Below are 16,691 nucleotides of genomic sequence, written 5' to 3' on the forward strand. Positions count from 1 at the left end.
TATTAAAATATTCCAGTCACTCCGAATGATTTATTAACAGTATTTTTATGCGTAGATTCAGGGAAACGAAAATCGAACTAAAATTGACACGGAGGACGAGACGAAAGCTGGAAATTAATGTTCCTCTCGGTTCGTAGATTTGATGCTTATAAACTAAGTGATATATGTAAAATCATTTGTCGCATTTCGTGATAGCCACACAAGTTTCCATAACATTCGACTATATTTCTTTTCGATATTTTCCAACTCCGTATCAAGAGTTCGTATTACGGTCTTTATTATTGCGTCTGTGTGTGTCTAATATAAATGTACAACTCGTCATACATATATGATTCTGCTTACGTGACTAAACAATATAATATAGTATAATATAATATATTATAATATAATTTAATATAATATAGTATAGTATGTATGTATATATAATATATATATATATTTTTTGTTTTCGCTCGGTCCTCTCGGTTTAAGTAATCGTCAATTAATCGTTAATCCTAGAATTAATGCGTGTTTCCACTTCTTTTCCTTGTTTGCTTGATTTTGTTTCGTGCGATTCTGGCGTAAGACGATACAATTTATGTATAATATTATTTATATATAACATCTCTCTCTCTCTCTCTCTCCCTTTCACTCCCTTTCTCTCGTTTTTGTTCAAACGTAGTTTCCATTCTCGCTAACACGCAGTCGTACAGATACACTTTTAATCATTCTTTACTATTCGAAGTCGTATTTAACATTCGCACGACTGGCAATTTCGCAGCACATAAACCATAAGTACCTTAAAATAATAAACTTACTAAAAATCCCGAGACATTTAAGTGTCTTCTTTCCGAAATAAAACTCTCTCGTTAGTAGCTCCCAAGTGGGCATGCAGCATAAGACCAAATGTCCTCTCTCGTTTATGTTTCTCATATTCGCAGCATACCAACAGAAGCATCTTCCAATTAAATCAGTAGAATTTCTCTTTCACACATTCTCCCATATATTAACTAAATAACGAATACTAAATTCCAAATATATAACTTCATAATTATTTATTTAAAAAAACCAAACATTCTCTCATTTCCTTATCATTCTGACTTTTAACCGACAAAACGTTACATCTACGATGTAAGAAACAAAATGTACGAAAATAACGAACTTCACTCGTGTAGCATCTAATTAGAACGCGAGAGCTTAAGCTTCGTGGACACTTGAGAGACTATACCGGGAGAGATTGCAAACTTCGCATCCACCTGGGAGTGCAATCATGATTCTTCGCTTAATCCTTGAATTTCACATGCGCCGAAGACTATCGGAAAGGGTGAACACGAAAATTCAAACTGAAACAGAACATCGAACGGACAGACGAAATGAAATATCGTCGATCGTTAAGGGGAAACTCGCAAAAAAGGATCGAAACGTTTGAACCGTCGACGTCTCGCCGCTCCGACGCCGTCGAAATTCCAGTTCGCGCTTTCGTGCGTGCTCCTCATTTTTTTCCCTCCTTCACTCCTCGCCGGCTCTCGTTTGAAATTTTTTCGGTCAACGTCATTCACCCCGCCCATTCATTCGCTGGCATTCAAACCGAAGTGCAATCTTGTCTCTTTCTATCATGACCATTCGCTTTCTTTCTCTCTCATTCTCGCTTTTTCTTCTTTCTCTCTCTCTCTCTCTCTCTCTCTCTCTCTCTCTTTCTCTCTTTCTCTCGCACATCCAGACACTCGTCCACGCACTCTCTGTTTAACGAACGTGAAGGATAACGAGTTTACGAAGAATAGGAGAGCTGACTAGTAAAATATTTCTCGATCAGCGACGAGGCCGAGTACATTATGTTTTTTGCTCCTTCTTTTCCCTTCGTTAGTAATATAATTCTTTTTTTTTTCGTTTACATTTAGACGTCCCGTTCGTCGGGATCTTAGTTTGTAAAGAGGATCGTTATTCCATTAGAAGAGTACAGGGTAAACTTGCTTTCGAACTCGAGTACAGGAGTCGTTTAAAAGTGTTCCTTAAGTGAAAAATATCCCTATGGATCCGTTTTACGATAAATCAACGTTTTATGTTTGTTCCTTGTATTCCCATGCGTTCCCTTCGGCATCGAAGTGTCCGAACAAGGATGTGTTCAATGTCACAACGATTTACCTCGGTAGTTATCGGTTTCAGCTACTGCGAACGGAATGAGCTTTAATCGTCGTCGATGTGTATGTTGACAATATGAAAACGGCCCAGAAAATATTCTTCGCAGTCAGTTGCACTTGGCTTCTTTCGTATAACAGAAAAATTGAATTACAAATAGAACTTCTATTAATCAGATCAATTACAAGAAAATGAAATGTATTCACAATTACATCATTCTATACTTCGTTAAAATATAATTGCTCAAACAAATTGGTATCTATTATTCCATAATAATAACAACAACAATAATACAGCAATATTTAATAATAGCCAACAGTAATAGTTACACAGCATGATTATCTTGTCAAAAATAATACAACATTTCAAAGTTTCGTTTAATCACAATTCGCAGCCAATTACAAAGCGATGAAATGAAATTCACAGCGTTACATTCCGCGACATTTTATTCAAATATCCCCTGGGCCACTAAGGTACACAACAACATTCAATGAACAAACAATCCGCGCAACGATAACAGCGAAATATCCTATGAAGAATCGGCCTCGTCCGATTTGAACGCTCGGTCACTCGCAAGCGAAGCTGCAGGCACGCGCAGGAGGTGAACGGAAGCACTTTTGTCTGTCTCTACTAGAAAGCCCGATCATTCTCCCTTTCTCTCCCCCCTTTCTCTCTCGCAATCGTTCGCTCAATCAACGATCGGTTCACCGATGATCGGTTTTGTTATTTCTTGTTTGCGGGAAGAAAAAGAAAGGCATTATTCATTTCGTTATCTCATGATTTCTCTCCTCCCTTCTCTTCTCTTCTCTCTTTTTTTTCTATCTTTTTTTAGACTTTGAACCTTTTTCTCGAGTACCTATTTTGAAATAGTGCACGAAGCGAATGTAAAATGTTTACGCTGGCTAGTCTCTTCCTAGAATCCCGCGGGGAACGCCGCGTCGTCGTCGTCGCGACGGCATTATTTCTGTTTCTTTTTTTTCCTCGCCACGGGAGCGGAGTCCGCCTCGTGGTTCCGTAACTTTTTTCTTCGTTTAGTGCGCTCGGCGGAGGCTTGATTGGGAGACTCGTGACCCCATTTTTGTTATCAGATCATTCCATAAGTAACGTCGTTTTTCTTTTGTATTTTCGTGGGATACTGAAGCCATTTTGGGAATGGTATTGAAACATTAATTGAAAAATGGGAGAAGCGCGTACACAACGATGGTTAGTATCTTGACGATTAGGAAAAAATGTAAGTAATTTTTTACAGAAGTGTGAAGAAAAGGATGTTACTTATAGGGTGATCTAATGTTTAGTACTGTTGGGGGATGACTCGATGCCTAAGTGGGATGGTACAGGGGCAAGATGGGTCTTTCGTTGAGTGTTTTGTTTATTGTTTGAATTGGTTAGTGTTGTGGAAATGAGCCCTGAAGTTCGAGTCTTGGAAGCTGGGAATCTTAAGGTTCAACTTTGAGCTGTAAAAGCTGAAGTCTTTAATGTTACGTTTAGGTTTTCCTCTGTGTAGGAGACTTTATGCTCGAAGACTTGTATTGTTTGTTGCTGTGCAGTGTTGACACAGCTGTAGATGGCAGGATTCTTCGAAAATAAAGATCTAAGCATTGAAGATTCCTAAGATCAAGCCTTCAAAGCTTCAAGGTTAAGGCCTTCAGAAGCTGCGAAGTCTCAGCTTTTAAAGTTGAGTCTTTGAAACTTTGAAGACTCGAGCTTCGTAAAACTTTGAAGCTTTGAAGTTTCGAGCACTTGAGCTTCATAGAATTCTAAGTTTTGAAGATTTAGCTTTCAAAGTTGAGTCTTTGAAACTTTAAGACTTGAACTTGATAGAACTTTGAAGCTCCAGAGTTTCAAAGACTTGAGCTCTACAGAATTTTAAGCTTTCAAGACTTAGCTTTCAAAGTTGAACCTTAATACTTCGAATACTCAAACTTATAGAACTTTGAAGCTTCAAGGTTTCAAAGACTTGAGCTTGATAGAACTTTGAAGCTCCAAAGTTTCAAAGATTTGAGCTTGATAGAACTTACAGCTTTCAAGACTTAGCTTTCAAAGTTGAACCTTAATACTTCCAATACTCAAACTTATAGAACTTTGAAGCTTCAAGGTTTCAAGGACTTGAGCTTGATAATACTTTAAGCTTTCAAGACTCAAAGTTTAAGTTTCAGATTAAGTCCAGTCTCGAAGCTCGCAGAACTCAAGCAGTTTATAACACTAATTCCCTGTAACCGTATCAACGAATATAAAATAAGCATCAAAAATGAAATCAGAACGGATGAAAACAGACCAATCAAGCCCGCATACCTCAACCTAGCCATCAAGTGATCCCCCAACTTTAAAACCTTACGTGCTAAAGGAGAAATCGCCCAGAACCCGACCATCCTTCGCGCGGGATGTCCGCGGCAAGTCCGAAGCGTACCGTCATAAAGTGGGAAATAAAACGGAGAGAAAAGAAAACGTTCTCGCGCGTGCGCGTCTTGTCGGTAGGTCAACTTCGATGATCCTTTAACAGCTTCTCGACCCGTTTCTCTCTTATCCGTGTTCTTTTCTTGGGTTTTAGAAGAAAGAGCTTTACCTTCTATCTCTCTTGTTTCGCTTTTCACGTGATTTCGACGCGGAACGTTTCGAGGCAGAGTTTCTTCAAGTTCCTACCCCGGGATCTCTTTTTTCATTTAACCCCTTAACGGTAACTAATATCATCCCCTAACAGAAGCTCGCTAACTTATTTAACACGTTGAACGCCGCACGGTTTCATAGAGCAAAATACACAAAATGGAAGAAATATAATATTAAGTCATTTGATTAAGTTGCGCTATTATTATCACACATTCATCTAGCTGAACATCACCGCATTAGGTAGCATTATTTATAATATAGAAATATATCTAAATAATCGTCGTTTGAGTGAATTACAGTGATTCGATTTGGTTGGGGATCACCGGTGGCATGGCATAGAACGTGTCAAATTCAAAGTTACTTTCACTCTCTTTACATAAGTGAGAAGCTTTCGTAACCAAAAATTGAATTAACTATATTTTGCTAATAATAGAAACAAATCTAATATATTTCACTCGAAATTTCTCCATAGCGTATGTACCGCGAAGACGTGTACGTCAAGGGGTTAAGAGTTGTTTAGAAGCTTCCATTTCATTTAAGAGTCTTTAATTTAGCATCCTCCTTCAGTTTTGAGTTTATTTCGCCTGATTTATCCGGATAATCGAGGGCAGAGATAATAATTCCAGCGTTCGAAGCGTCGAGCCGGAACCGTCGACGAACCCCGGCGAATAGGATTGCAGAATTCAAATCGACGCGTCCCTATGTTGCACTTTGCGTTATAAAAATACATGGATAAAATGTAAGCGAAGCTTGTCGATGGTGATTCTCGACGATCATAGCCCGCGTGACGCTTTCGATCGCGATTGTTATTCACGATAGAATTACCGGAATTCACGGTATCCAATTTAATCCATAATCATCCCTTACTTTAACGAAGATTTCAACGATTTATTGCTAGTCGATCTCTGAAATCCACTGATCACGGTTTCAAATGTGTCTTCGCATGATGCAATTTCGACGTCACATTGTGGACTATCAACGTTATACGTCATATGACGTTATTTCAGAAAGACTAACAACGAAATTTCAACAAACATTGTCACAGGAGATTCTAAATTCAATCATATTAAGTATCCAAATTGCTACAACGAATCATTCAAAATGAACAGCGCCATATAAAATTCACACAAAAAATGTCATGACGAAATTCCTAGTGTCAACGTCATCGTACGTCACGTCGCAGGAAATCAAATTTCAACATTAAAAATCACGTGAAATACCGTAACCTTACGTCACATGAAACGTCGCCCACAAATTCGTTCTCCACATTCTTCAACGCATCTTCGACCTAATAATCATTAGCAAATTCCCCGATGCCCTGATCCATTCAATTTTCAGGCAACAACTCCGTGACGCGACGATGACGAACAGCCGCCATCAGACGCGTCCCGGAATATTTTCCCCGCGATCGTCATCAACTTCGTCTTGATCTTCCTCGGTGCTGATACCCGTCCGCCCCGAATCGTTCCTTCGTCACTGAAACGACGACGTTCGATCGGCTGACGCCCGTGACGGGAAACGGATTTTAGGTTGTCTTAACATTTTAACCGCTAGACTCGAGCTAACTTTAGATAAATCATCTCTCTCCCCCTCTCTCGCGCGCTAATACTCGAAGAACAGGTATATAATCGCTAGAATCTCTGTCTGCTACCTTCGTTCAGTGAAACAGGTAGATTTATTCCCTACTTGTGATCGCTGCACGCGCTTATCGGCTAGGATGAATCGTTTTTTCCTCGGTTTTTCTTTGTTATCCGCGTTCTATCTCGTATTCCTCTCTCCCTTCTTCTTCTCCTTCTTTCTCTCGCTTCGGTCTCTTTTACTTTGGATCTTCCCTCGATCTACTGTTTTCTTTTTAATTTCTGTGTGTGTTTCTTTCTCTCGATCTCTCAGTTGTTTAGGAATTCTTTTATCCCCCTGACGGGCGATCGATCGATCGGCCGATCGACCGATCGACCGAACGCTGGTTAGCCTGAGAAGAAAATGGCGCACTCGTTTCGTCCCGAGATATGCTTCGATCGCGTGCGAAAACCGAAAGTAAAACGTGTCGCGGATGAACAATCTGTTGTGGTCGCTGCTTCCTTCCTCGCTGAAAAAGAAGGAAAAATAGGGGACATTCAGATGGTGCACGTGGAATGCGGCGGACAACGGTGCGCGACGGTCGCGGGACGCGCGATCGTCCCGCGATCGGCGCGAGGAAACCGCCTGAGATCGCGATAATTGACTCGTAATTAACGGCTGCGATAATTGACTAACCCTGGTGGCTGCGGTGAAAGGAAACGATTCGTACGCCGATCGAGGGAACGTTTTGAACGTGTTCACCGTTGTCGTGAATTTGTCGTAGCGTAAATTATGGAAGAATAAAATGAAAGTTTTGGTTCGATTCCCATGGTATTCGGGTTATTTTGTTTATTGGATAGATTCTGTGGTGGAAGAAGAAATGTTTTATTCAATTACAGTTTCTTTAATATTCATTCTCGTTTCGGGTTCTCTTTTCGTAAAGGTTCGAGTATCCTTCATCTCCTCGAAATCATGGTAATAGTCACTTCATAATTGTCTATTTACATAAAGATCGTATGCTAGAAACATTGAAAGTTACTGTAAACATTCGATTATCCTCTAAACATCCGAACGCAAGTGAAATCGACTCTAACCCGCGGAAAATCAATGGAAACAGCTAGTCATATTAAGAGGACAGTAAAACAACCATCGACACGATATCGTTAGAAATATCCGAAAACCTTTTCGAAGACTACAATTCATACCAAGCCTTTACACTACACGGTACACCAATTATCAAGAAACTTTCAACGAAATCGTATGCAGTCCTAGCAAACAATCCACGAAAACTAACACTCAAGAGGTCAGCAAGCCCGAAGAGCCTGAATTTCCCAATGGCCAGTTCGAAGTGAAAATCGCCCAACTCCGAACCGAGTAGCCGTAAAATTCTCCGGCGTCGAATCACGCGAAACGAAGTTCAAGATTCAAAATTTTCCCTCCGCGAGCGGGAGTCTAGTAATTCCACGAGGAAAGCCTGCCGGACATTTTGTTCCGAGCCGGAAACAGCGACTTCATGGTTCCTCGACGAACGTTCAAGCTTCGAATTCCACGGATACGAGATCTTCGGATTCATCCTCCGCGTATACCGGGTGGCGCGAACGGTGAACGCGTTCGAGGTGAAAGCAAACTAACTGTAACGTGTCGGTCACGTGGTCTCCTCACGCCAACCAATAGCACGCGGCCCCCCCCACCAAACGCCCGAGACAATTTCTCTTCTCGCTTTAGTTTTACAAGTTATAAGGCTACTTTTCAAGCGGTTACAATAACGACGTAATAATAATTAACCCTTCGCACTCGTCGCTCTCAACGCATCAAAACTCACAGGTGTCTGAATTCAATAAATTCCGTGCACGAACGAAACGCTCCCGTCCCTCAACTCGCGCGAAACATTCCTCCGCGTCGATTATAAAAAATATCGTCGACGTTTCATTGGAAACTAACGAACATTTGTAATGAAAACCATCGCCGAGTGCGAGGGGTTAATCGATCCTCGATTCGTTTACACTCTACTCTGCGTATGTATCGGTCCACCGGGAAGTGCTGTCCGTTTTCCAATGAAAAGCGCGTAATACATTCTTAGTACATCCATTGAAGTTCACCGAACAATAACGTTCCCGTCGCTAATGACCCCTCGCCGGTGATTTGTAGATTCCGTTTCTGCGCCACTCATCTTTAGAAGCTTCAGACGACATTATCGGGCGGAACTTTCCGGTAGACCTATATTCGGTGATCTTCATTTACTCGGTAATGTCGATAATGGTAATAGTACTGGTAATAGTAATTAGTAGCAATATAATAATAACGTTTTATCATTATCAATAACCCGTTCCTTTCGTCCGGTTTCTTTCTCTTGTCTCCTCCTCTTCTCCCCCCTTCGTTTCTATTTTTTTTCGACTGTTATCTGTATGTAGGTTACGTGTGTCCACGCGATTCCTTTGTCCCTTTCCTCCTTCTCTCCCTGTCGGGTTCTCTTCTCGCTCTCTCGCACACATGCACGCGCTCTTTCATTCTTCCCCATTCGATCCCCCTGTCTGCCCCTCTCCCGCGGACTTAATCTATCGTTCCCCGTTCTGTCCCGGCTTTCATACCTTTGTCCTGAACGAATTTTTTTTTTTCTTCTGTACGAATTTCTTACGGTCTAAGGAAAGATGTCGGCACGGCCGACGAACGATCGAGGCATCGGGAACCGGTTACGACGCGTTCGCCCCGCCTGTTATCGCTCGCTCATCGCGATTCTGTGGTCCGATTGTTTTCCACGCTGCCGTTCGCTCGCTCGGTGGACCCCGCGGGTCGACGGTTGTCGCTATGACCTGTATTCACCCCGTTTTCGCCTCGCTCTTTCGACTCGACACGCTCGCGAGCAACGTTTGCGTCCGCGACGAGCTTCGGTACTTGTCTCGTATGGATCACCTTTGGTCTTCAGAAATAGACTATTTATCCTTTGAGAAAGAAAATGTTAAGCTTTGCTTTTGAGAAATTATGTATTGTAGGGAATTAAATATTAACCCTTTGTTGTAGGGAATTAAATATTAACCCTTTGTTCCTGAAAACTAAAATATTAAGGCTTTAAGAAATAAAATAGTGAACCTTTGGTTTTAAGAAATCGACTGTTAATCGTTTAAGAAAGAAAATGTTAAGCTTTGCTTTTGAGAAATTATGTGTTGGTTTGCTTCTGAGACGCGAAATATTGAGCCTTTGTTTTGTAGGGAATTAAATATTAACCCGTTGTTCCTGAAAACTAAAATATTAAGGCTTTAAGAAATAAAATAGTGAACCTTTGGTTTTAAGAAGTTGTTAACCGTTTAAGAAAGAAAATATTAAGCTTTGTTTTTGAGAAATGAAGCATTCGTTTAGTTCTGAAATAAACACTTTGGTTCTAAGAAGCGAAATATTGAGCCTTTGTTTTGTAAGGAATAAAATATTAAGCCTTTGTTCTTGCAAACAAGAATTTTTGTTTTTCAAAAATAAAATATCAACTCGAGAGGCGACTCGCAAGCGCCATTTTATTTGATATAGGAAAATAGACTTTACAATTCAATTTACAATTTTGTATTAGATATCAACATATGAACCATAGAAATAAATAGTCCTCACCCTTAATTTATGTAACATTCTTCTCAATGTTAGTTTCGAACAATATTATCAACACTTCAGCAAAAAATAATGGACATTCACAGTGAAAAATCTTGTCGAGTGAAGTCTTTGGGCATTTTCAGTAAAAACAGTACTAATTAAGTGTTTGTTATTTAACGAGAATTAATAAACTCATAAAAATGTGCAATAACGGTTACGTGGTTCAAGAAATCAATTTTGGTTGTAGAAAAATGTTCTCTTCTATCTTTTCAATTTGTAAGATGTCACAGTTAAATTTTGCTTTATTTTCAATGGAATTATATCTTATTATTGATTTACAGTATGTGTATTTAATTTTGAACAATTCTCGGTGCCATGGAAATTTTATATCCCGCTTATGGAGCGATTTTTCAAACGACAGATTAAGTTACATTCAAGCTTTTGCTGGCATTTAATATTTTCTGATATTATTTCTCTACGTTTTTGTTGTTTCGCGACGTGTACCATTGTTCTGTGACAAATGTCTCGCAAAAAAATGTTTCCTTACAAAAATTGCGCGTGTACCGCAAGTGGCACACGTGGCACGGGACGCGCGGAAATGTGAAATAGGATTATAGGAAGTATTGATAACGGTGATGACATTCGAAAACTCGATTGAAACCGTTATTGATATTCTCTATTTGCTAGGACTCTGTTCCGTTCGATCCGTAAATAAGTGGTGCAATATCCGAACGACCGTTTCGAATAAACTGTACACTTCTCGGTTGTTGAATTTCTATCGAATCACTTTAAAAACGAACTAACAAAAAATCTAGGATCCACGTGTCGCGATCCGCGAGCATGAAAACCGGGATTTGCATAAATTTGCAAATCAGGATTTCGGGCACGCGCGAAAAACAAAATTTCCCAGGCTCTTTTCCAATTCATATTTCGCTTCGGTAGTGATAGTTGAAATATTTAAAATTTAAATGAAATTGAAATTTCCTTCGAACAGTTAGAACGAAGGAATCGCAATCATATTAATACTTTCGTTTCCTCTGGATGCGCCTAGCCCAGATTTGCATATCAAAAAGAATATAATAATTAAGAATAATTTAAACCATATATGACAATTATAATTTAATTCATAGAATGATTTATAATTTACATTTCGATGTATAAATACATTGATAAGTAAATTACATTCTCTTGACGTGCAATTACAAAGTAAACCGATTGGAATGTTAAAAGTTGAAAAGCCGTTGATGAAGGGCAAAAAGTTTTCCCAAAGTTCGAAAGCACGAGGTGGGAAATTAATTCAAAAGAGAAATGAATGAAAAGAAAGAGCGCAAATCCGATTATAAAGATGAAGAAATCAAAAAGAGAAAAGGGGTGTTCCATGGAAGGGGGGGATAACGAAGGAGGAAAGAAAGAAAGGGGAATCTGTTGAGATGAAAAACGAGGAAAAGAAATCTTGTACGAACGCAAAGCAGATGGATGAAAAGGATTATGCTGGGAAGAAGAGGATCGGGGGTTGAAACAAAAAAAAGAAGACATCGCATTAAGAATTCGAGGAGCGCCCTTTAATAAAAACTTCAGTGCCAAGAAACGCAAATGAAAGTTCCGTCGAGACGAATGAAGAGGGAAGGCGAGGATTCTCGCGGAGGAGCTTCATAAAGTGAAAATAAAGCGCGCGTATTTTCGCGGCCGTTCGAAATGAAGTTATACTGCACGTGGGATGAAAGTTTTAACGAAAAATAACGGGGAACGGAAGACGTCTGAGCGTAACAAGAATGAAGCTTAATCATTTTCATGCTGGAAGTGTTATGAATTTTAGACTAGTGGTATTATCATTTTAATACTGGTAGCATTAATAATTTGATACTGCCAGTGTTACGATATTAATACTAAAAGTATTAATTTTATACTAGTAGTATTATTATTTTAATATTAGAAGCATTAATAGATTAATACTAGAAGTGTTGTCATTTTAATACTGGAAGTATTATTATTTTAATACTAGAAGTATTACTAGTTTTATTCTAGTATTATTATTTTCATACTAGAAGTATTACTAGTTTTACTCTAGTATTATTATTTTCATACTAGAAGTATTAGTAGTTTTACTCTAGTATTATTATTTTAATACTAGAAGTATTACTGGTTTTACTCTAGTATTATTATTTTAATACTAGTAGCATTAATAATTGGATACTAGAAGTGTCATTATTATAATGGCAATAGCATTATCATTTTAATACTAGAAATATTATTATTTTAATACTAGTAGCATTAATAATTTAATACTAGAAGTGTTATTATAATACCAATAGCATTATCATTTTAATACTAGAAATATTATTATTTTAATACTAGTAGCATTAATAATTTAATACTAGAAGTGTCATTATTATACTACCAATAGCATTATCATTTTAATACTAGAAGTATTATTACTTTGATACTACCAGCATTAACAATTTATTACTAAAAGTGTTATCATTTCTATTTGTATTACTATTTCATCACTGTAACTCTTCTCATTGCAGACAAGTCCAAGTGACTCATTCGAAAATTTACGTACAATAATTATTAGAATTACGAAGACACTTTTGTATGAAATTATAGAACAAATTCGTATCTGATAAGTATTCAAAGTTCAACTAACACTGCAGCCTATCATCAAAGGTTCAAGGACACGTATACTTCATAAACCTCCACGGGCCGATCATTACGTCATCGCCAATGAAACAGAAATATTTTTAAAAGAAAAAAAGGACTGAGAAGGACGAAGGGAATAGAATCGGGAAAGTTCTCGAGTAAATTGAATTCTAGAATCGAGTGTCAGCGTCGGGCGGAAAGCTGACCGGTGAAAATTCGCCGGTGAGTAGAGCTCGATCGTTTCCAATATGGCCGTTCCCGGCGATGGAGCAGCGGTACCGTGAAAAATTATTCCCCCGATAACCGGCGATATTAAAAACCGTGACGGCTGGAAGATTCTGGTGACGGTCCAGCGATCCCGCCGCTGGAAAGGCGATCGTTTATTTTTTGCAGGACGAAAAAGCCTGAGAAAGTCCTTGGCAAAAATGGATTGTCGGCGAACGTTATCCTCTATGATATTGTAACGTGAATCAGTCGCGTGCGATTCTGCTATGAATTTCAACGCGTTCGTTGCTGCGAGAATTTCAGAATTTTTCTCATAATAATACTTATTCCTCTGTAACAGAGTTTTTTGTGATACTTATTCCCTCGTAACGGAGGCAAATGGTGTTAGAAATAATTGTCAATGATTTGGTACCGTAGTAATCGTATTACAATATCATTCAGTTATTTGTTACGCTAAATATTTTTCACGTCAATTTTCTTTTTGCTATCGTTTTGAATTTGGAAGCTTTACTGATCATTGCGATAGTCAACGATATTCCATATATCGCACTGATAATTAATGGGAATTCATTTTAGCTAAGAATTCAAGTAGAACAAAGACGATACTACATAAATAAAATAATGGTACTGAAAGTGATATTTATAAAATAAGTAACGAGAAAAAGGATGATTTTATATAAAAGAAATAATAATATTATATAAGAATGATACGTATAAAGTAACTGGAAACAGAGTGATTTTATATGAAGAAATAATGCTACTATATAGAAGCATTATCTTAAAAGTGAACGAGAGGAGTAGAATAAAATTGTTTTTCTTCGAAGCTCTGCGACAATCCAACCGAAGAATTTCTAAGAAAATGTAGCTCGAAAAATTCCAAGTTTAAAAATTCTTACGTAAATCCGGCTTGAAAGTTCACCGATAAGTTCACTTTGAATATTTTCAGATGGGACGTTTCCAAAGTAGATTTTACTCTGGGAAACGAGATCTCAGATAAAGGAATGTTATTCTATGTTTCCGAGTGGTTTATATAATACCGGATCACAGTGTTCTCGGTTGGACTGCTGGTTACACGACACGCTGTACATTTTCGCTCGGCACTGAAGTGTGTAAAGTAGCGTGATTAACAGTAAACCTACCGGATGAGTCAAAACGACTCATTCCTGATTTCTTCTTTTCGCAATTATTAACCGTTTGGACGCTAAACAACTTTTGTGGATATTTACCAAAAATACCGATGTGATTGGGAGTGTATGCAAAAGAATTAATCAGAGTAGTTATGAGATCACAAATATTGTGTTATTACAAAAAGTATCAAAAAATAACATTTATTCAAATAAATTTACTTTTTACGCAATTTTGGCACAACACAAGAAGAACGCTATAGCGCTCCTCAGCACTCAAACGGTTAAAAAGATAACGTATATTTCTCTGAGGAATTATTCGAGAAACTGATTTAGCAAACTGAATTGTAAATCGATTTACCAGTTAACTGTGTTTGACGAGTATACACGTCATCGTCAAGCTTGACTTTCTTTCGCTTTGATCTTTCATTAACACGTTGAATGTCGCACGATTTTATAGAGAAAAACACACAAAATGGAAGAAATGTAATATTTAATCATTCGATGGAATTGCATTATTATTATTGCATGTTCGTCTAGCTGAACATCGCCGCAATAGGTATCATTATTCACAATACCATCTTTTCAAATAATCATAGTTTAACACGTTGAATGCCGCACGATTTCATAGAGCAAAATAAACAAAATGAAAGAAATATAGTATTAAATCATTTGTTTGAATTGCATAATTATTATTGGACATTGATATAGCCGAATGGCACCGCGTTAGGTAGCATTATTTATAATATAGAAATGTTTTGAAATAATCATCGTTTAATTGAATGAACTATAGTAATTCGATTTGGTTGGGGGTCACCGGTGACCCCCATGGCATTCGACGTGTTAAAGTATACTCTACGCTCCATTTTTCGATTTTATTGCGCGCAGAACCGGAGGTTTCTCCAACTAAATTCCACAGTTAACTGGTTAAAGTCTCGATCCTTGAAGTTGCTACAGAGGAATTTCAAAAAGACAATTTAATTGCTCGGTAGGTTTAGCGTTAAATTCGGGGACGGGGTTGAAAGTTATTAGTTTCGTATTTTCGTCGCGGTAGTTATCTCCTACTTTTTCATTGGGCACGAAGGAAATCCCATCGCGGGGGTGATTAAAAGGGGATTAAATGAAGAATAAATTAAAAGGCCGGTGACAGGGAAGCGGAGATGGATGGAACGTTCAAATTAACCGCGCCGCGGCCCTCCGATCGGTCGTGCGTTTATCGCGATCCCGAGATTCACGGCAAATACACGCGTTCGACGAATGTTTCAAAAAGTTATACTTTTGCTGGTTGGATTATTTTTATATGAAGAATAATATTGTCTGGTGAGAAATATATTTTTGAATGGGTGTACAATTGAATTCGTTTTAGAAATGGAACATTTATGAAATGGAAAGTATACTTATAGTTTTTAATAATGTAACTACAATGGAATAATATTCGTCTTTGTTGAATGTAATTGTAAAATTTCTTTAATTAGGAGATTGTAGTGCGAGATGAGGATTTAAATGAATTTTTGAAGTATTAAGAGTGGTAATATTAAAAATAAGCATTCAGTGCATCTTCAATGAAAAAAGGTAATGAGATATATTAGTTTTAATTCTTTGAAAAAACTTTCAGCATTTCTTTAATAATAAAGTAACAAAATTCAAATCTGTCATTTTAAGTTAATTCATACTTCTCCAAATTTCCCAAAGAATTGAAAGTACTAAAAATCACGGCTAACTCCAGCAATCAACATCCAATAACCTACATAAATCTAAATTGAGCCAACAATAAAATAATTAATTTTCTATACCCAATCTTAAATTAATTCACACTTCCGAAACGTTTCCCAAAGAATTAAAAGTAGCAAAAATCAAGGGTAACTCCATCAATCAACATCCTCCAATAACTTACGTAAATCTAAATTGAGCCAACAATAAAATAATTAATTTTCTATACCCAATCTTAAATTAATTCACACTTCCCAAACGTTTCCCAAAGAATTAAAAGTAGCAAAAATGAAGGCTAACTCCATCAATCAACATCCTCCAATAATCTAGGCTAGCCCTCCCATTCCAGAGTGCTCAGATCCGCCAAGAAGCCCATCGAAAGTAATTAAAACGGGAAAACCGGCGTGTCCCCGTCAGGGGGTTCGATCGCCGATCGATCAGCGTCGAAAAACCGTCGGCCGGTTCGTTAAAATCGAAGGGTGAGGTGCGAAGTCGAACGAGCGAGGCGTTTGTAGCGCGATTTTCGGTGATTTTCACTGGTCGACGAGCGACGAGCGTCGACTCGTCAGCGTCCAGTCAGCAAGACGGCCAGGGCGATCGGTCGTGAACGTCGTTAACGTACGGTGCAACGTTCTCCGACCTTGTTCTCGCGTTTGATGGATCCCGGTGCTTCCGTTCGCGGGCTGCTCGTCGCTTCTAGCGACATATTAGCCACGAAGCGTCCGCCCGACGAGGAGGGCGACCATCGCTACCATGAGGAATACCATGGTGCTGCTGGACGTCAACGACGGGCCGGAGTTGCAGCCATCTTGCTGGCAGCAGTACGTCCTCGTGCTCCAGGACTCTGAAACAGAACGTTCGACCGTTGACAAATGAACGAATAATTGTCTGGGAAGAGAAACTGTGTTAGACATTGTTCGAAAGTTGCTTTCTATGCGAGAAAGGATGGGAAGGATTAGTAATGGTTTTGTGATGTGTTCGTTAACACGTTGAGTGTCATTAGATTTATATTTAATATAGATTTCATAGGCGAAGAATCGTTGGAATTACTGAGGCAACGCTTTCAGAGGACACATTATCCTCTTGTGCTGGTTTAAATATTTTAGTATCTACTAATAAACTAGCGGGTTTGGTTAGTATTAA

General features: G+C 38.5%; 1 protein-coding gene across 2 annotated transcripts in view; it reads right to left on the reverse strand.

Annotated features, from left to right (window-relative positions):
• Positions 1-1,643: 1,643 nt before the first annotated feature.
• Positions 1,644-16,691, reverse strand: part of LOC116423987 (uncharacterized) — a 180,833-nt gene continuing 165,785 nt past the window's right edge. The window contains exons 4-5 of one of the 2 annotated variants that reach the window (XR_004234365.2): positions 16,189-16,392; positions 1,644-6,805 (exon numbers count right to left, since the gene is read on the reverse strand). Coding sequence is in view for 1 of the 2 variants with exons in the window: in XM_031969836.2 (XP_031825696.1) it covers positions 16,256-16,392 (137 nt within the window). In the remaining variant the exon portion in view is untranslated. Of the gene's footprint in view, positions 16,393-16,691 lie in introns of both variants that reach the window. The other variant, XM_031969836.2, reaches the window with a different exon arrangement.

Source organism: Nomia melanderi, chromosome 13 (assembly GCF_051020985.1).
Source record: "Nomia melanderi isolate GNS246 chromosome 13, iyNomMela1, whole genome shotgun sequence".
Classification (NCBI taxonomy): domain Eukaryota; kingdom Metazoa; phylum Arthropoda; class Insecta; order Hymenoptera; family Halictidae; genus Nomia; species Nomia melanderi.